At 41.7% G+C, this 16,659-nt stretch overlaps 1 protein-coding gene across 1 annotated transcript; it reads left to right on the plus strand.

Moving 5' to 3' along the window:
- Nucleotides 1-5,294: 5,294 nt before the first annotated feature.
- RAP2B (RAP2B, member of RAS oncogene family) lies at nucleotides 5,295-7,877 on the plus strand. Its single transcript, XM_082459699.1, has one exon. The coding sequence runs from the start codon at nucleotides 5,854-5,856 to the stop codon at nucleotides 6,403-6,405; it is 552 nt and encodes a 183-aa protein (XP_082315825.1). The 5' UTR covers nucleotides 5,295-5,853; the 3' UTR covers nucleotides 6,406-7,877.
- The last annotated feature ends 8,782 nt before the right edge of the window (nucleotides 7,878-16,659 follow it).

Below are 16,659 nucleotides of genomic sequence, written 5' to 3' on the forward strand. Positions count from 1 at the left end.
TGTGTGGAGTCTTCAGGGTTTTCTATATATAGTATCATATCATCTGCATATAATGACAATTTTATGAGAGGAAAGTTCTTTTTAATGGAGCTCAGACATTTCTCCCATTCTTGCTCTATATATATATTTGTTTCTCTGGAACAGAGGGTCTGAGGAGACAAATCTTAAACAGACTAAGATGTGTAATTGTGCCTTCAACTACGAAAAACAGGATCAGTGAAATCTCTTTAAAATTTCCCTTGAGTGAGAATACATTCATCACATAAAAGTGGTGCTCTAAGCCAGTTGTGTTCTTTCTCTACAGATCAGGGTCTCAGGCAAATATGAGATCTTATACAGAAGGTCAGGCTGTTTATCTTAGAAGAGACTTATTTTTCTTCTTTTTAAAAAATAAGGTAAAAGAATGAAAATAGGCCAAACCATTAGTAAGAATTTATGATAGAACTCAAATCCACTGAGTAGTTGTGACGTAGTTGCCTACGTGTGTGTGACACTTCAGCCCAGGGTAACATCTTTATGGAGATATGAGTGGTTTTTATTATCAAAAATAACACAGTACATTAATGTATATATTGAGATCACTATTCAATACTAATCTGATAGCCTTGAGAATAACTATTTTGATTCTTCTGGTTCTTTATTTGGGCCTATCAAAAAGTTAGTAAAAAGCTTGACTGATTTTAAGAGGTTATTTAATTTGAAATTTAAGACTCTCCTACATTTTCCTTTGAAAAATAATTTTAGAAGGAGAAAGGAACCAATCAGAGTACACGTGATAAGGGGCAGACAATGAAATTATGGAAACTAGGCACACCTTTGTCTCTCTTTAGTTACCATGTTAGGATTTTAGGACATTTTTAAGGTATAAAGATACAAAATCTCATTATAGGTAGTACAAGCCATTGTTCTTACAAGGTGGCTGCCCAAAGTGCAATATGAAGAGTATGAAATGATGATGGTTCGGCTGACTGATGAAATATTTTTAGGGGCATTACTGGAGATTATTTTTTAAGGACCACTGATAAAATAAAACATCCTAAGCCTACTAGTGGATACCTGGTTATGTTATAACATGTTCAGGCACTTAAATATTTACTGAGAACTCTGCAAGGCACACTTAGTCTTACACCAGCTTCCCTTTAAAATAATGATACATGGTCACTCTCAACTTACCCTTGATATTTGCAAAATTAGAATAATTTTTTTAGAATTATTTGTTTATCTATAGATCAAACCAGCTAAAACTATGAACATGATGAAATAAACCTCTACTTTGTATAAATGAAGAGGACAGATGGGCACTTATTTACTGGAAGACTTAAAAGATTTCATGTTCTAGCAAACCCTCTAATTCTTTGAAGGCCCAAAACCAGTGTCACAGAAGCTCACTGTGTAAGCAAAGCTCACTGTGTAAGCAAAGGGGCACTGTCAGGGACCACTGTTTATGTAACGGTCAATACGAAAGATTAAGCAGTCCTTGTTAGCTTTTACTTCAGATTATTTTCTAGAAATGCCTTTTGTATGTCATCTGCAAAAATGTTTCTCTGAAGTCTTCTTCAGAGAAAGGGTTTATCCACGGGGTGCTTTGGTATTTTTTCCCCCAGACAGCACTGACTTAGTGTTTCCATCCATACAAGTGTAGACTTTATCACCCCAGCATCTTTTAGACTCAAGGAGACTGAAACATTATATACATTTTTCTAAGGATCCAGGAAATGTTATGTCTCTCCAAAAATAAATATATCTTTTACCATAAAGAGAGTTTGGAAAAGGGATAAAATGTCATTCATATACCCAGAAATAATTAATTGAGGTACTCCTATGTAGGCACTCTTACTAGGTGTTATGAGGGACAGAGGTGGCTCCAAAGATAAGCCAGGTATGGACCCTGACCACAAGGAATTCACACAAGGTACAGATATGTAAATAATTATGGTACAAGATAATTGGATATGGTTCAGGATTATGATTCATACCGTAAGTGAGGTACATAAAGACTCCTAACAAATTTCACCAGAAGAAGTGATCAACTTTAAAAATTTGTGCATCAGCAGTTCCATTCATTACTTCATTTTGAATCCCAGAGCCCCAGTGGAAGTCTTTCTGAGGGAGATCATCTGAGTGTAATAAAAATTGCTATCAAAGAATCCCTAATAGAAAGTATTCAAAGTGTGGCAGCTCTTTGGTACCAGAGAGGCCACCAAGATTCAAAAATACCCATCTGCATGGCTACCCGTAGTCCTGAGGGCGGTCTCTTTTAGATAGGGCTGTCAAGACACCTGGGTTGTGATTGTCATGAATTTATGGGGCGCTGCAGCTTTAAAAGCATGTTTCCATCCATTATCTGTTAATTATTTTCTCTGAGCGTAGGCTGGCACCATGCAAAGGGCATCCAGGACACCAGGGTTCTAATTCTAATCACTGGCTCTGATGTAAAATAAAGGGTTTGGTCATCAGATTCTCTCCAAGGTTCCTCAGGTAGCTTAGGTGGGTGGGGCAAATTTTATTATCATCACTTTATAGATAGGGAAACTAAGGTCAGGAGCACCTGAGGGGCTTGCCCAAGGTCTCAGATAATAATTGATATCCAATACTTGAGATTAGACACCTGGCCTATAAGGACAAAGCATTTTCTACTATATCATACTCATAACCACACCTAACATTTGTGGGCAGGAGGACAGATAGAGGCACACATAGCATTACTCTTAAGTATTTCAGTTACAAATCAAGGTAACACACTGTAAAAATATGATCTATCCTCCCACCTTGACAGATACTTCTTTGCAAGACCTGGATGGTCAGGTGTGAATCACGAATTCTTGGACTCCTCCGAGGGCCAGGCTGGAAGTGGCAGGGAAGGGAAAGCTGACTAGAAGGGACCCCTCTTCCTGCATTTAGGCGGGGCCCAAAGTGCCTGGGAGGGCACACCTCAGCCCATAGGTCCTAGCACCATCCACACTCCAACAGATACCCATTCCTGCACACAGGGGTGAGTTCAGAGGTCCAAGCAGATCCTAGAAGAGGGTTTGGTACTGTCTGGGTAGAGGATTCCAGAATTCTGACTACTGGGGGCATGGTCTGGAAGTGGGGTCAAGCTCCTTGACCCTGAAGGAAGGGCACTGTCAGAAGAGAATCAGAGGGTGGGCAGAGGTCCCTCTTGCTTGGGTTTAAGAGCCTGTCTGATCATACTACCTCAAGATTCAACCTAAGAAAGAGTAAAATCTGGGAACTTTCTTGTGAGAAGGTAGTATTGCCTAATGGTTACAAGACCAGGTTCTGCAGCCAAACACCTGAGTCGGGATCCTAGCGTGGCCACTCATTAGCTGAGAAATCTTACGCCAGTTACTGAACATCTTAGGGCCTCAGTTTCCTCATCCTTAAAATAGGTATAATAATTATTTTTACGAGGGGTAAATAAGATAGCACATGTAAAACGCCTAACAGACATTAAATGCTGGGTAAATGTGAGGTTCTCTCCATCCATATTAGGTGAATTTGCCTTGAAAGGTTTCTGGAGAATTATATAAGCATAACTATAGCCAAGCACTCTGATAACCCCTCTCTCCACTAAATAGCGGGGCCAGGCGCAGGAATGGGCTCCACCTACCCCACCCAAAGCGTTGGCTGCTGCCCAAGACCCGCCGGGTCCTTTGGCCAAGACTTCACGCTGCAGCCACGCATACTACAAGCTACGGCAAGGGGTTCGGAGAAGGTTAACTGGCAAACGTAGCCCTGAGTCACGGCAGGACTAAGGCAGTGAAACCAAGCGTTAGCACACTGCTTGATTTATCCCTCCAGCGCGGACGGTTAAACCAGTGGGAAGTGGCGTTGACAGGATATGGAGCCAGGATTGAAGCAGCTCGGTCCCCTCCCACCCCTTCGCCCTGGGGCTCAAGCTAGTATCGCTTAGTCTTTTGACAGGTCTTGACATTTCTCCTTCGCGAGGAAGGAGAGAGACCCGGAACAAGTCAAGGCATCTCCGTGGTACCTCCCGTGAGTGCGAGCCGAGCCCAGTCTAGCGAATGCCCGCCCCAAAGCAAAGACGTTTTCTAAAGGCAACCCTGGGCATTCCCCCACCCCACCGGGTGAGCTGAATTCAGTGGCTCATTTCCACATCCTAGCCCCTCCCCCTCCCTAAAAAAAAAAAAACACCTTGCAAACTTTGTTGTTTCTTGAGGACCAAGAACTGTAACCAGCTCCCTTTAACGGACAGTCGTGACTGGGCACCAAAAAGTCAGACTCTCTTGAAAACACCAACAAAGGACTATATTTAGCTCTGAGCTCTCCGCCTAAATTCCTTATTTTTTCACTCAGCTTCGAAACGACTAGCTTGGGGAAGTGGGAGGAAGGGGGCGGGGGAGCAGCAGAGAAAGAACAGCTGTGCCTCCGCCTCTCAACTCAATCTCTATAAATAACCAATCACGAGCGGAGGCTACTTTTTAGCCAATGAAGCAGCCCAAACTGATAAAACCTTGGCAGTAGCCAATGGGAGAACACTCGAGGGTGTGAGATTTGCGCCCCGGGGCCAATGGGTCCTGAGTCTGGGAGAGGTAATCTGAGCTGGAGTGTGGGTGTGTGGTGCACAAGCTTCCTACTTCCAAACCCCAAAACCTGCTCTGCCCACTGAGCATGCCCTGACTAGCTGCGGGCGCCGCCGCTGCTTCTGGATCGGGCTGTGATCCGCTCTCCGGGTTTTGGCCCCAGCCGAGTGGGGAGGTGGGTGGGGCCCGCCGAGTCCCAGCCCGGAGACCGCTGTGGTCACAAGAGGCTGCACCTTCCCTCGTGGGGACAGGGTTTCAGACCCAGTGTTCCTCTTTTCTTTGTCCGAGGGATGAAGTACGAGAAGAGTCGGCCAGAGAAGGCCGGGTAGAAAGGGCCGCGCCTTGAGTGGGGGAAGATGCTCCGCCAGCCAATCATACCCCCAAATGTCTTTTGGGTCTCGGTTCCGGGACGCACACCAGCCTGCAGGCCGGGGAGTGGAGTCCACGAGCTTTGGATAAAGGAAGGCGGCAAGAGGCTAGCCCACCCCAACCCTGGGGTGGCCCGCCGCGCCCACTCGCTTCTCGCAGAGCCGGGGCCCCTATGCACTAACCCCAAAGCCGCGAAAGAAGGCGGTCTTCGTCCTCCCAGCCGGTCTCTTAACACCCACACACACACACCTTCCCCACCACACACACATTTCTTCTCCAGCTCCTAGAGTATCGCCTATCGCGAATCCGCTAGCTCTGAATCAAATCTCGAGCCCCACCCACAGCCCCACCCCCGCCCGGCCCCCCGGAAAACCAGGAGCGTGGGATCCGGCGGGCGCGGCCGGCGGCGGCGCACTGGGCATGCTCGCCGGGGCGGGGAGAGCTGGGCTGCGCGCGGCGAGTAGGAAGCCCTCGCCCCGCGGAGGCTGCGGGAGAGAGCTAGATGGGCCGCGGCGGTGGGCGCACGATCTGCGGGGACTCATGCCACCCGCGTCCCGGCCCGGCGCGCAATTAGCAGCCGCCTCCGCAGCCCGCCGCCGCCGCCTTCTCGCCTTCCTGGGCTGCCGCGGCGAGAAGCTGCAGTCCTTGCCTCGCACCGGCTGCCGGCATTGTCCTCCCGTTCCGCCGCCCAAGCTGCCGCTGCCGCCGTGGGCTGCTGCGGGGCCCCGGACCCGCGCCGCAGGGACGCGCTGCCGCCGCCGCCGGTCGGTCCCCGGTCCCCGCTTGGTGATTTCCGCGCCCTGCGCTCCTCTGCCGTCCTCTCCTTAGTTTTTCCTGCGGAGCTGAGGACGGGGAGAAGTCCAGCCGCCAAGCCCAGCCTTCCTCCGGCGTGCAGCCCCGACGGGGCCGCGGCAGGCGCGGCAAGAGCGCCGACGGAGCCATGAGAGAGTACAAAGTGGTGGTGCTGGGCTCGGGCGGCGTGGGCAAGTCCGCGCTCACCGTGCAGTTCGTGACCGGCTCCTTCATCGAGAAGTACGACCCCACCATCGAGGACTTCTACCGCAAAGAGATTGAGGTGGACTCGTCGCCGTCGGTGCTGGAGATCCTGGACACGGCGGGCACGGAGCAGTTCGCGTCCATGCGGGACCTGTATATCAAGAATGGCCAGGGCTTCATCCTCGTCTACAGCCTTGTTAACCAGCAGAGCTTCCAGGACATCAAGCCCATGCGGGACCAGATCATCCGCGTGAAGCGGTACGAGCGCGTGCCCATGATCCTGGTGGGCAACAAGGTGGACCTGGAGGGCGAGCGCGAGGTTTCGTTCGGCGAGGGCAAGGCCCTGGCCGAGGAGTGGAGCTGCCCCTTCATGGAGACATCGGCCAAAAACAAAGCCTCGGTGGACGAGCTGTTCGCCGAGATCGTGAGGCAGATGAACTACGCGGCTCAGCCCAACGGCGACGAGGGCTGCTGCTCGGCCTGCGTGATCCTCTGAGGCGCCCGCGGCTGCCGCGCGCCGGCCGCGCTCTGCGCACAAAAGCCAAACGCACCCGACTCTTCTAAATGTGATTTCTCTTCTTGCTTTGAGATTGGAGACGACTTTGCATCAGCCGGGGTGTCCCGGGAGCCCGGCTGGCCGCCGTGGCCGCGTCCCCTGCCTCTGCCCCGTGTCCGAGGGGGTGTCCCGTCATGACCATCCGAGACCCGGTGGAAATGTGGCTCTTTGCAGCATGTACGTTTCTCATTGATTTTGGTTGACGCATATTTCCCCATTGAAGCAGCCGTTGCGGCGCAGTATGGCAGCTTGACACCGGCAAACGAAAGTTTCAGCCTGGAAAAAAAATGGGGTGGGGGAGGAAGAGGATGGGGAGAAGGTGAAAAAAGGGGAATTCTTTTTTTTTTCAACAACGTTTTTCTAGTTCCAAGTTTTAAATACACGGAAGGAAGTCCGGGAGAACCAAATGAAGGAGCAGGATGAGAGGAAGAAACTTTTGTTTTTTCCTTGTTTTCCAGGAGTAGCTGGAAATTAAGATCGGGTTCCTTTTCTGCCAGCTTGGAAGGGCAACCCCGTGACTGCGATTCTGAGGATGTCTATGCAAAGTTGGATTCTTGTTACAGTATATCCAATCTGAAGTATTGCACATCTGAACTGGGACTGTTAACACTGATGCCAATACAGTGTGGGGTGCCAGAAAGTGTCTGCTGATATTTGTGGAAAAAAAAAATCTATTTTGTTTACCTACTGTATCAAAGGGGAGTCTGGGGGAGAACGGTAGTATTTTTTTTTTTTAAATCAGCTGTGAAAAAAAATGTTACAGATCTGCACATTTTTGTGTGTACTGTTGTGTGTGTGTTTGTTCGTTTGGTTTTTTAGATTTAGCTTTTTTGTTCTCATTGGTTGGCAGTAACATGGTGTTGATGACTAGCTCTTTAAAATACAGTACAAGGACTTCACAAATGTGATTCAGGGCCCCCAGCACCCCTGTGTCTGCAGAGTGCCTTCAAAACTCAGCTGTTCCAGCCGGTGCCAACCTGTGAACTTCCCACCAGATCCCAGAATCTGCTATTCCCCCCAAACCACTTCCCAGTTTCCTTTCAGTAATCTTCCTGAAGGAGCCAGGACAATAGGGCCTGTTGTTTGGTGAATTTCTTTTATTATTTCCTTTAAAATGTAATTTACTTGTCTTGCAATGGTTTTTTTTTTTTTTTTCCTTTTTTAAATTTTTTGCTTCATTTTGTTTCAGTGTTCAGGTATTTAGCTCCCCTTTTATATAATTTTTTTTTAATATTTGGTTTTCTGTTATAGGGTGTTCCTCCGGAAGCAAAGAGCAAAATTTTACTGTTGTGATGTACTGAGAGAATTCTAACAATTTGTAATTTCTAATTCCAGACTCACGTTTAATCATTGTCTCTTCATTTTAAGATTTTTAATACAAACATCATTTTTAAAGAAACAAATCCAAACTATTGTTTGTGTTTCTGTGTTTCATATTCAGTGATTTAATACAGTATCATGATTGAGGTGGACAGGGGCAGTACATGGTGCCCTCAAGAGTGGTTTGTCGAATTCTGAAGAGAGAAGTGTCTCAGTGACAAGTTGGGTGACATTACTCCCAACTCCTTAAATAATGGAAAAAAATCATCAAGGTCTAGGAAGCCCTGGGGTATGGTGATAACCCTCTGACTATGAGCTGGATATTGAATCTGTTCTGCTGACTTGGAGCAGTTTATTTCTCTAGGAAGGGGAGAAACCAACTGCTAAGACTGCCTTAGATCTGGGAGAGTAACCATCCACCTGGTCAGACAGGGTAGTGCTTTTAATTTTCTTTTTTTCTTTTTCTTTCTTCCTTTCTTCTTCTTTAGTTTTGTTTTGTTTTGTTTAAAACACCTATCCAGTTGAAAGCATGTTTGGGGAAGATGATTTTCAATTCTGAAGTCATACCTTGTAGTGTTTTCTGCAGTACATTTGTATGGGTTGTGGACAGTATCTCAACCCTTTTGAGGCTTTGATTAGGAAATAGATCATTAGATTAAAAAAGAAGAGAAAAAGAAAAAACTAAGACAAGCCTCTTGCTCTCATTACACTGTGCAGTTTGTGGACCATTTTGACCTCATGAAATTTTCCTTCTAACAGCAGGAGGCAGTGTGAGCTTTTTATTTTGTATTTTATTTTTCCTAAGGGCCGCTTTACTAATATAATCTCCATAGAATAAAAGAAGGTGTACAACTATATATATCAAGAGCACTTGATATATCTTAGATCCATGAAGTGTAGATGAAGTCTTTTGAAGGGTCTTTTGACAAAGGGATTTATTCTGTTGAGGAAGCCAAAATAAATTACAGGCCATAGGTTTTTTTAAAGCTGTATTAACATATCTTGCCTTAAAACGTTGTGTCCTTTGCCCAGGTGACATCTCAGAATTCCAGCATGGAGGAGGAATAGGGAATTCTGCCTGGGTTTGGTCCTAAGGCCGTTTTTTTCACTCTTGATCTCACTTAAGTTTAGTATCAAACTCAGTAGGCAATGTATATATGCTAAATATAGAAATTAGGAGAAACTATTCAAACTTAGGCTTTGCAAAGATTCATTCTTGCATTTGTGTAAATTTAGTTGATTCAGTAGATCTAAAATGTTGAAAATTCTGAAGACATATATCAAGTATTATATAAAGGACTCTTTAAAAGGCATTTAGTGACTGTTTCTTATAGTTTTGTTTTGGTTTTTTGGAAGCCTTTTGACATAAAATGCTGGCAAGTATCTAACTAACTTAAGAAATGTATATACTCCTGACAGGGAATTTTTGAAAATGGGAAATTGGAAATGAAATAGATTGCTGGGTGCATTAATCATCTTCACACAGGATTTAGTCACTTACATGACTAAATTCTTTATAGGTCTGGGATGGCAAGGCAGAAGATTTTAATATACTTTTACTGAATACTGTAAAATAAATGCTTTTTGGATTCTCAATGAAAGCAACTTTGTGTGTACCCCTGGAGCAGGAAAATAGTATTGAATCTTGTAGCTTTCTCCAATATTTTCTTGACGAAATTGAGAGAAATTAGAGACATTGTTTTTAAGAATATGTCAGTTTATTTGGCTAGTAAGAACCCCTTCTAGAATTATGGTATGAAGAGATAAGAGCGTTTGTTTCCCTGGAAAAGTTGGGCTGACTTAAGAGTGTCAAAGGAAGTGAGAGAGGGAGGGAGGGAGGAGTTAGTTGTAAGGCAATCACCTGTCAAAACAGAAACTGGGTGGAAAAGAAAACCTTTATCTTGGGGAGCAAAAGTTAACTTTTTAACTTGACCCCTGCTGGTTTTTAACAGCTTTTCCTTTTGGTCCCTGACAGTCATCCAAGCTTTATGTCATTTTAAAGGATTATTTTTGTCCTCCTTTTGTAATAGCCTCAGAAAAGTTGAAGGTATCCTCAGAAAGTCTAACATTTTTGTATTTGGGAGTTATGGTTCTTAGGTACAGCAATGTCCACCTTCTTAACTGCTGAAATAGACTCCACCGAATCACATTTTAGGACCAGATCTATTTAGGATTAGAATTCTTTCAGTGTATGAGGCTTTATGCTTCCTGATTTGTTAACCTTTCCTACAGGTGGGAATCTTAAAATGCCCCATTGATTCAAATTATTCAGGTAGTTTTGTTTTCGCCAGCATGTTATTGCACCTCCTTTTGAGTTCTATTCCAGTGTTTCTCACAGATGGGATGGGAAAGTGAGAGAACACTGTATGTAGCAGCTGGTCTTGAGAAATAGATACAAAATGCCTGTACCTTAACTGTCATCAAAGGATCTATTTACTTTTCACAACAGCTAGAATAAGCCCCCTACTTAAAAATATAAGGGTTTAATTTGGAGATCACCACCGTGAGTTAAAGCGATATCAAACATCTGTTGCAGTGTCTACTTAATTGGGAAAACTTGGTAAAGTCAATTTTGTCCTGATGAAAATGTAGGAAAGTTTTAAGTACTGTATAATAGAATATGGTAAGGTTGATTATGATATTTTACTCAGACTACTGGGAATAATTAAATGCATTTAATTGAACATGGTGCTAGTTCTAGAAGATACGTTTGATCTAATTAATGACAGTAGGATTTTGATAGTTGGAGAAGGCTTTAGGGATCATCCAGTCCAGAGGATCTCAAACTTGACCATATATCAAAATCACCTGGAGGTAAAAACAAGTCATGCTAAGCTCTTCCTATAGTTTCTTATTCAATGTATCTGGATATGACCTCATAATTTTCATTTCTAACAAGTTTCCAGGTGATGCTGATAGAGCTGTTTCAGGGACCACATTTTGAGAACTGATGATGATCTAGTCCAAACTCCAAATGAGTACTGAGAGCTACCTAGATATTTAGGGACACAGACTTAAGACCCATGTCACACATTAAGAGTGCTGCCTACCACAAAGTCATGGAATAATCTTGACTGAATTCTGTAGCTATTGAGGACATATGCCAGTTACACTAAGAGTGTTAAACTGTGGAGTGTGAATGGGGAAGCCACATTGCTGGCTGAGTGACCATGTTCATATTAGTATGTGAATAGTTGGGTTCTGGTTTTCAGTATTAATTCAGAAGGTAACGAAAGTGAATAAATGATTAGAATAGGGGCGTGGCCTAAATAATCAGAATCAACATTTTCTCTCAAAAAAAATTCTTTTTGAAAAATCTTTGATAAAGGGAACACTTTTAAGTATTTGTCTTCTCTTACTTCAAGATTAAAAGGCAAGAATTTTAGTTTTTTATGATTCCTAGTAAGTATTTTAAAAAGTTATATTTGAGAATTTAAATCTTCAGGCCATAGTAGGCACATGTGTGTGTCAATATGTATATGTGTGTGTGTGTGTTACTACATACATTCAGTTTCTTAGCCAGACTTCCCAGGAATCAGTCCATTCAGTGGCATTTAGTTCTATAGTTATCCATCCTGGGACAATGAACAGCATAAAATGGTGCCGTGCATTTGTTTCATTACATGTCTTATCTTTTGGAATGGTGAGTGTTGATCTATTTTGTAAATTGGAGGGGGCAGCTATTTATATTTTTCCTTTGTTGTTAAACAAATCTCTGAGGAAATGTTTTTCTTAAAAATAGAGTAGGAAGTACATGCTTTTTTGTCCAATTGACTAAACTTGCTATTTTTTAAACTAATTATCTGGCAAAATTATGTGTGCCTAAGTTTATCAGAGGTTTGAAGATGTGTGGTTGGTTTATTTGTGGGAATTGTGCAAATACAGCAAAAACATTTTTTTAAAAGTAGAAAATATTGATGCGTTGAGGATACAGGTACCCAAAAAGGCCCAAGATTATTCCTTGATTGTTAAGAAGATGTTTACAGGGACTTCCCTGGCGGTCCAGTGGTTAAAACTTTGCCTTCCAATGCAGGGGACGTGGGTTCAATCCCTGGTCGGGGAGCTAAGAAACCACATGCCTCACAGCCAAAAAACCAAAACATAAAACAGAAGCAGTATTGTTACAAATTCAATAAAGACTTTAAAAATGGTCCACATCAAAAAAAATCTTTTTTAAAAAAAAAGAATATGGTTACAGTGGAAATTGGTAGACATAGGAGAAACTGATTTATTCATTATTCAGCAAGCATTTATCGAGCATATACTGTTAGCTGTGGTGTAAGGACTAATCCTTAAATAGGCAGAAGCCAGGCAAGAGAGCAATAGTTTTGTGCTTTTATCACCATAAGCTGTGAAAATAGCATATATTAAACAGTAGGAGTATGTGTAAAAGCACAGTTACCTGTGCCATCAATTACAATAGAATCCTGTGGGTCTGTCTGGCAGGCAACAGAATAGATAAAATTTGTTAAAAATTGGAACTTTACTTTGAAATGTATGTGGCTATTGCAAATAAAAATGGATCCCATGAGGTTTAAGTAACTAATAGTTGTTTTGTTGCATGTGGAGCTCTGTAGTTTTGTGAATCATTTCCAACTAACTTTCTGAGATTAGCTAAAATTGAATATTTAGAAATAAGTCAGTTTACTTTTATATTTTCATGTCAAAGGGAGGAGGGGAAATAGACCTATGAAATTTGTTCACTGTTTTTATATTTTTCTTTTATGAGGAAACAAAAAAGGGAAGGACAATTTAGGTTATATTCTTAAAGAAGTGACTGTTGGCATAAGGTTATTTTGGGCTCCTCATGTAAAGAAGATTCAGGGTAAAGTATTTCTTTTGAAAAAGATAATCTCCTAAAAATGAGTGTGCCAAAGAATTAAGCTATTTTAAGTTTGCTAAGCTTATAGTTATTTTATACAGAAGCTCTTGTTCTCAAGCCTTTAGTGCTTATTGAAGAAGGCAGCCAGCTCAGAGAAAGAAATGTTGGGCAACAAACTATTTATAAGAAGTAACTATAATAGCAATTATTGTAAAACCATATGAACTAAAGGGAGTTGTGATTATTAACCTCCTGCAGTTTGCAAAATGATCTCTAGTGACTCTTTTGTGTAGAATATCTCATGAATTTAACAACATCCTTTTTAAATGTAAAAAGTCACAGAATTACAGAGAGAATAGTTCATCTGAAAGTACTTCATTGTTTATTTTTTTTAAAAATCTGATTATTACTGAACCATTTATGAGATGAAAATTTATTACTTATAGTTTTATAGCTAAAGTAGGGGGTCTTCATGTTTTACATCTGACCATTTATAAAAAGTTTTCAAAATTTGGGTTAAGTCATGAACTCAGAATATTTTAACGTTATTTAATATTTGCATATTAATATAATATTTCAAAAATATTCTTTTTAAAGACTAACATTATATTGAATTATATCTCTTTCAAGAAAAGAGCCTGTAGAGATCTGTACTAGTACCAGCATAATTCTATAAGAACATATATATCAATAACATATTTTAAAATATATTTTAGATAGTTTTGCATTTACATTTGTAAGTAGGTAAGGAGAATTGCAAGTGTATCTCTAAGTTTGATTTCAACATCATTCAGCATCTAGCCTTGAGGTGGGAGTTCTTTACTCTGAGTTTGGTTATCTTAGCTTTACTTTATCATATTACCTGTTATTTTTCTTTTTTGTATATCATTTCATTTCTCTACCTCAGCTTTATGCAAATGGTTTTCTCTGTCACATATGTAATCCGTATTAATTGATAAAAAAAAAAATCTAAGAACTGCTTAACTGATGGCTATATAAATGTGCTTTCCGTGTAATAGTGTAAAGGGAAAAGTATTTTTCACACTGTTTGAGGGCCAGACTGAAACAAAGCCAACTAGTCAGAGAAGATTGCCTACTAAACAGATATTACCTTTTGGTGTCGGCATAGCCTTTGCATTTCATTTTTAAAACTAATAAGGGAAATTTTTAAAAACTGAGTTCAATCGTAGGAATATTCATTTTCATATACTTACAAAAGCCTAAAAATATTTCCAGGCCATCTTTTCTTCTTTACTGATCTTTTGCTGAGGTCAAAAAATGAGAAATAACCCATGCACTCTCTTTGAGAGAATCTTATACCTTGAAAGGCAGGGGCAACAATAAACAAAAACTTAAACTGAAGGGCAAAACTGTTTTTATACATTTTATACATTTTTATACAAACCTGCTTTTATTTTGTCACTGAGGAAGCACAAATAGTAATAAGGGCAAGGGAATATTTTCCTTAATCATTTTGGCAGCGTTCAGCAGGCGGGCTGGGTACTCTGTTTGCTAAGGCAGGAGAGTGTGATACAGAGCTGAGAAGGCAATCACTGCAGGCTGAGGTGGAATCCTTCCTCAGCCCACACCCTCATTCCTGCATTCCTACAATCCTAGAGGATTTCCTGTGTCCAGGTTTGTGATTCATTGTGATGTAGGATTTACTGAGGCTTAGGGCTGCTGCTGGCCAAAGGTGAAGAAGCCTATGGGATAGTGTGATAATGCTACTGTAATAAATTTCACTCTGACTCAGGGTTGCTCAACCTCAGTACTATTAATATTTGGGGCTGGATAATTGTTTTTTTGTGGAGCACTGTCTTGTGTGTTTCAGGATGTTTAGCAGCGTCCCTGGCCTCTACCCACTAGATGCAAGTAGCACCCCTTCCCATCCCAGTTGTGACAACCAAAAATGTCTGCAGACGTTGCCTACCAATTGGGGGCGGACGGAGTGGGGGGGCTGCGGCTTAACAGCCCCTGGTTGAGAGCTACTACTCAACTTGGCTGGTGGATTTGGAGGAGACATAAGCCAGAGGGGAGAGGGGAGAGGGGTTGAACCTAGGAGCAGTTAAGATTTTCCTTACTCCAGGAAAGCACTGCAATCAATGCTTCTCTTTTAAAATATCAGTGGTCTCTGTTATACTTGGGACAATATCACTTTGATCAGCTCATGAAAATCCACACCTAAGAGAAAATCTCAGGGATTGAGATTTTTTGGCGATTTAATCCAAAAGGTGTGTGTGCTCTGGTTGGGGTGATGAACTCTCATGGTCAGAGCGTACCTCAGGGCATGCTGATAACTAAGTAGAGGGACCTAGAAGGGAGGTCAAGGGCATCAGTGTTGCAGGTTTTTAGGGGGCCCCTTAAACCTCCAGTAGGAGACATCTGGAAGGTTTTCTGCCTCACCCAGCTTCCTCCACTCAGAGTCTCTTTCCAGTCAATCGAGGCCCCTATTCCCCACCTGGACTCCTCACTTTGGGGTAGAAAGGATGCATTTTATGCATCCCACCCCTCCTTATTTTCACTTTTGCAATTCCTCCCTCCTTCCCCCTTTCTTCCTTCCTTGTGTCCAGGGCAGACCCATACTGCTTAACTGCACACACCTACCTGTGCCCAAATCACTCCGCCAGGCTGTCAAGAAGGGGGCAGCAGAGGCAGTAGTGATTGCCTCAGTAATGAAGTGCCTCTGGAATCTAGCAGTCTCTAGCCAGCGGCAGACAAGCTGCGGCTGCCAACCCCTGAAATACTGCATTAAGGACTCTCCTGTCAGCAAGTTCCTGAATGTGGAATTAACTCAATGACCATGGACTTTTACTCGGTCATGATTGTTTTTGTTCTTAAGTTTTAAATGAAACAGATATCTTAAAATCTGTGTAATATACTTCTAAAAGCTTTAAGCAACCAGAGACCCTACCTGGTGGGACAATTGTGGTTCTACATTTCACAGGAGGAACATTTGGAAATCTTTCATTCCTAGTAAGTAGGAGATGTAACAGCTTTGTAACTGAGGGAGAACCATCTCCAAGCCCATCAAAAGATTCTAACCTACTAGAAGAGTCTCTCTAAGAAAGATAGGCAGTAAATTAAAACAATTCTTTATAATAAAAAGCACTGTTTGGTGAAAGTGGATGAGTGATTTGGGTAGCTGAAACTTGCTTCTTAAATTTGAGAACAATCTTGTATTAGGATGGATGGTGTTCATAGATATATTTTATTCTCTGTAGTATCTTTGTATTAAATCGAAAATGGGAACATCCGATTTAATTGGTAATGTGATCGCAATTAAGATAGAGAAAACAGACTTGGTATATCTAAGTTTCCTGTTTTTCTTACACTGTTTTCCTCTTTTATAATTATCTGTGCTGTTCTGCAACATTTTTTTTTTTCTTATCTCTAAGTTTCATTGGCTTTGGGGAGTGTTATGTTTTCTTTCTAATTAAAAAGTCTATAATGAGGGAAATATTCGGTTATGAATCACTGTAGCTAATAGCCAAGAAAATATATGTATTCATAAATTTAAACAAATAAATTAATTGTGTAGGATGTTTTGCAATGTCATTATTTGCATTTACCTTTTATAGCTTAGAAATGATTTCCAGTGCAACATTTTCAGTGGAAATAAAATTCACCCTTTTCTTTGATTAATTACCATTTGACTACTATTCGGGAAAAAGATAGTAAGTAGTTTTTTAAAGTACTATCATGAAAGCTCTCCAGTTTATATTTTGTAGCAAAATTACTAACAATTTTCCTTTTTAACTCTTTCCTCGGAAAAGTAGCACTTCATGAATAGAAAAAAAGCATGTATGTGAATTATCGAAAAGTCATATCGTAGTTGTTTGGATTTATCATGATGGTGGTGATTTGGCAAAATATTTACCTGCTTAATTACAAGTAATATAATTGATTTGTATTAGCCTAGGGAAATATCAAAAATACATGCACAATAGGACTAGAGTGCTTTTTCGGTGTTAACAATTTTGGAGAATTTTACACATTTCTATGTATAAACACATAGATAACACATCAGAAGTAAATATACAAAAAGTTGGCCT

This window comes from Balaenoptera physalus (assembly GCF_965194825.1).
Source record: "Balaenoptera physalus genome assembly, chromosome: 4".
NCBI lineage: Eukaryota > Metazoa > Chordata > Mammalia > Artiodactyla > Balaenopteridae > Balaenoptera > Balaenoptera physalus.

What these genes read in the sequence shown, in the direction of transcription:
- RAP2B (XM_082459699.1), top strand. Translation starts at nt 5,854, where the DNA reads ATGAGAGAGTACAAAGTGGTGGTGCTGGGCTCGGGCGGCGTGGGCAAG.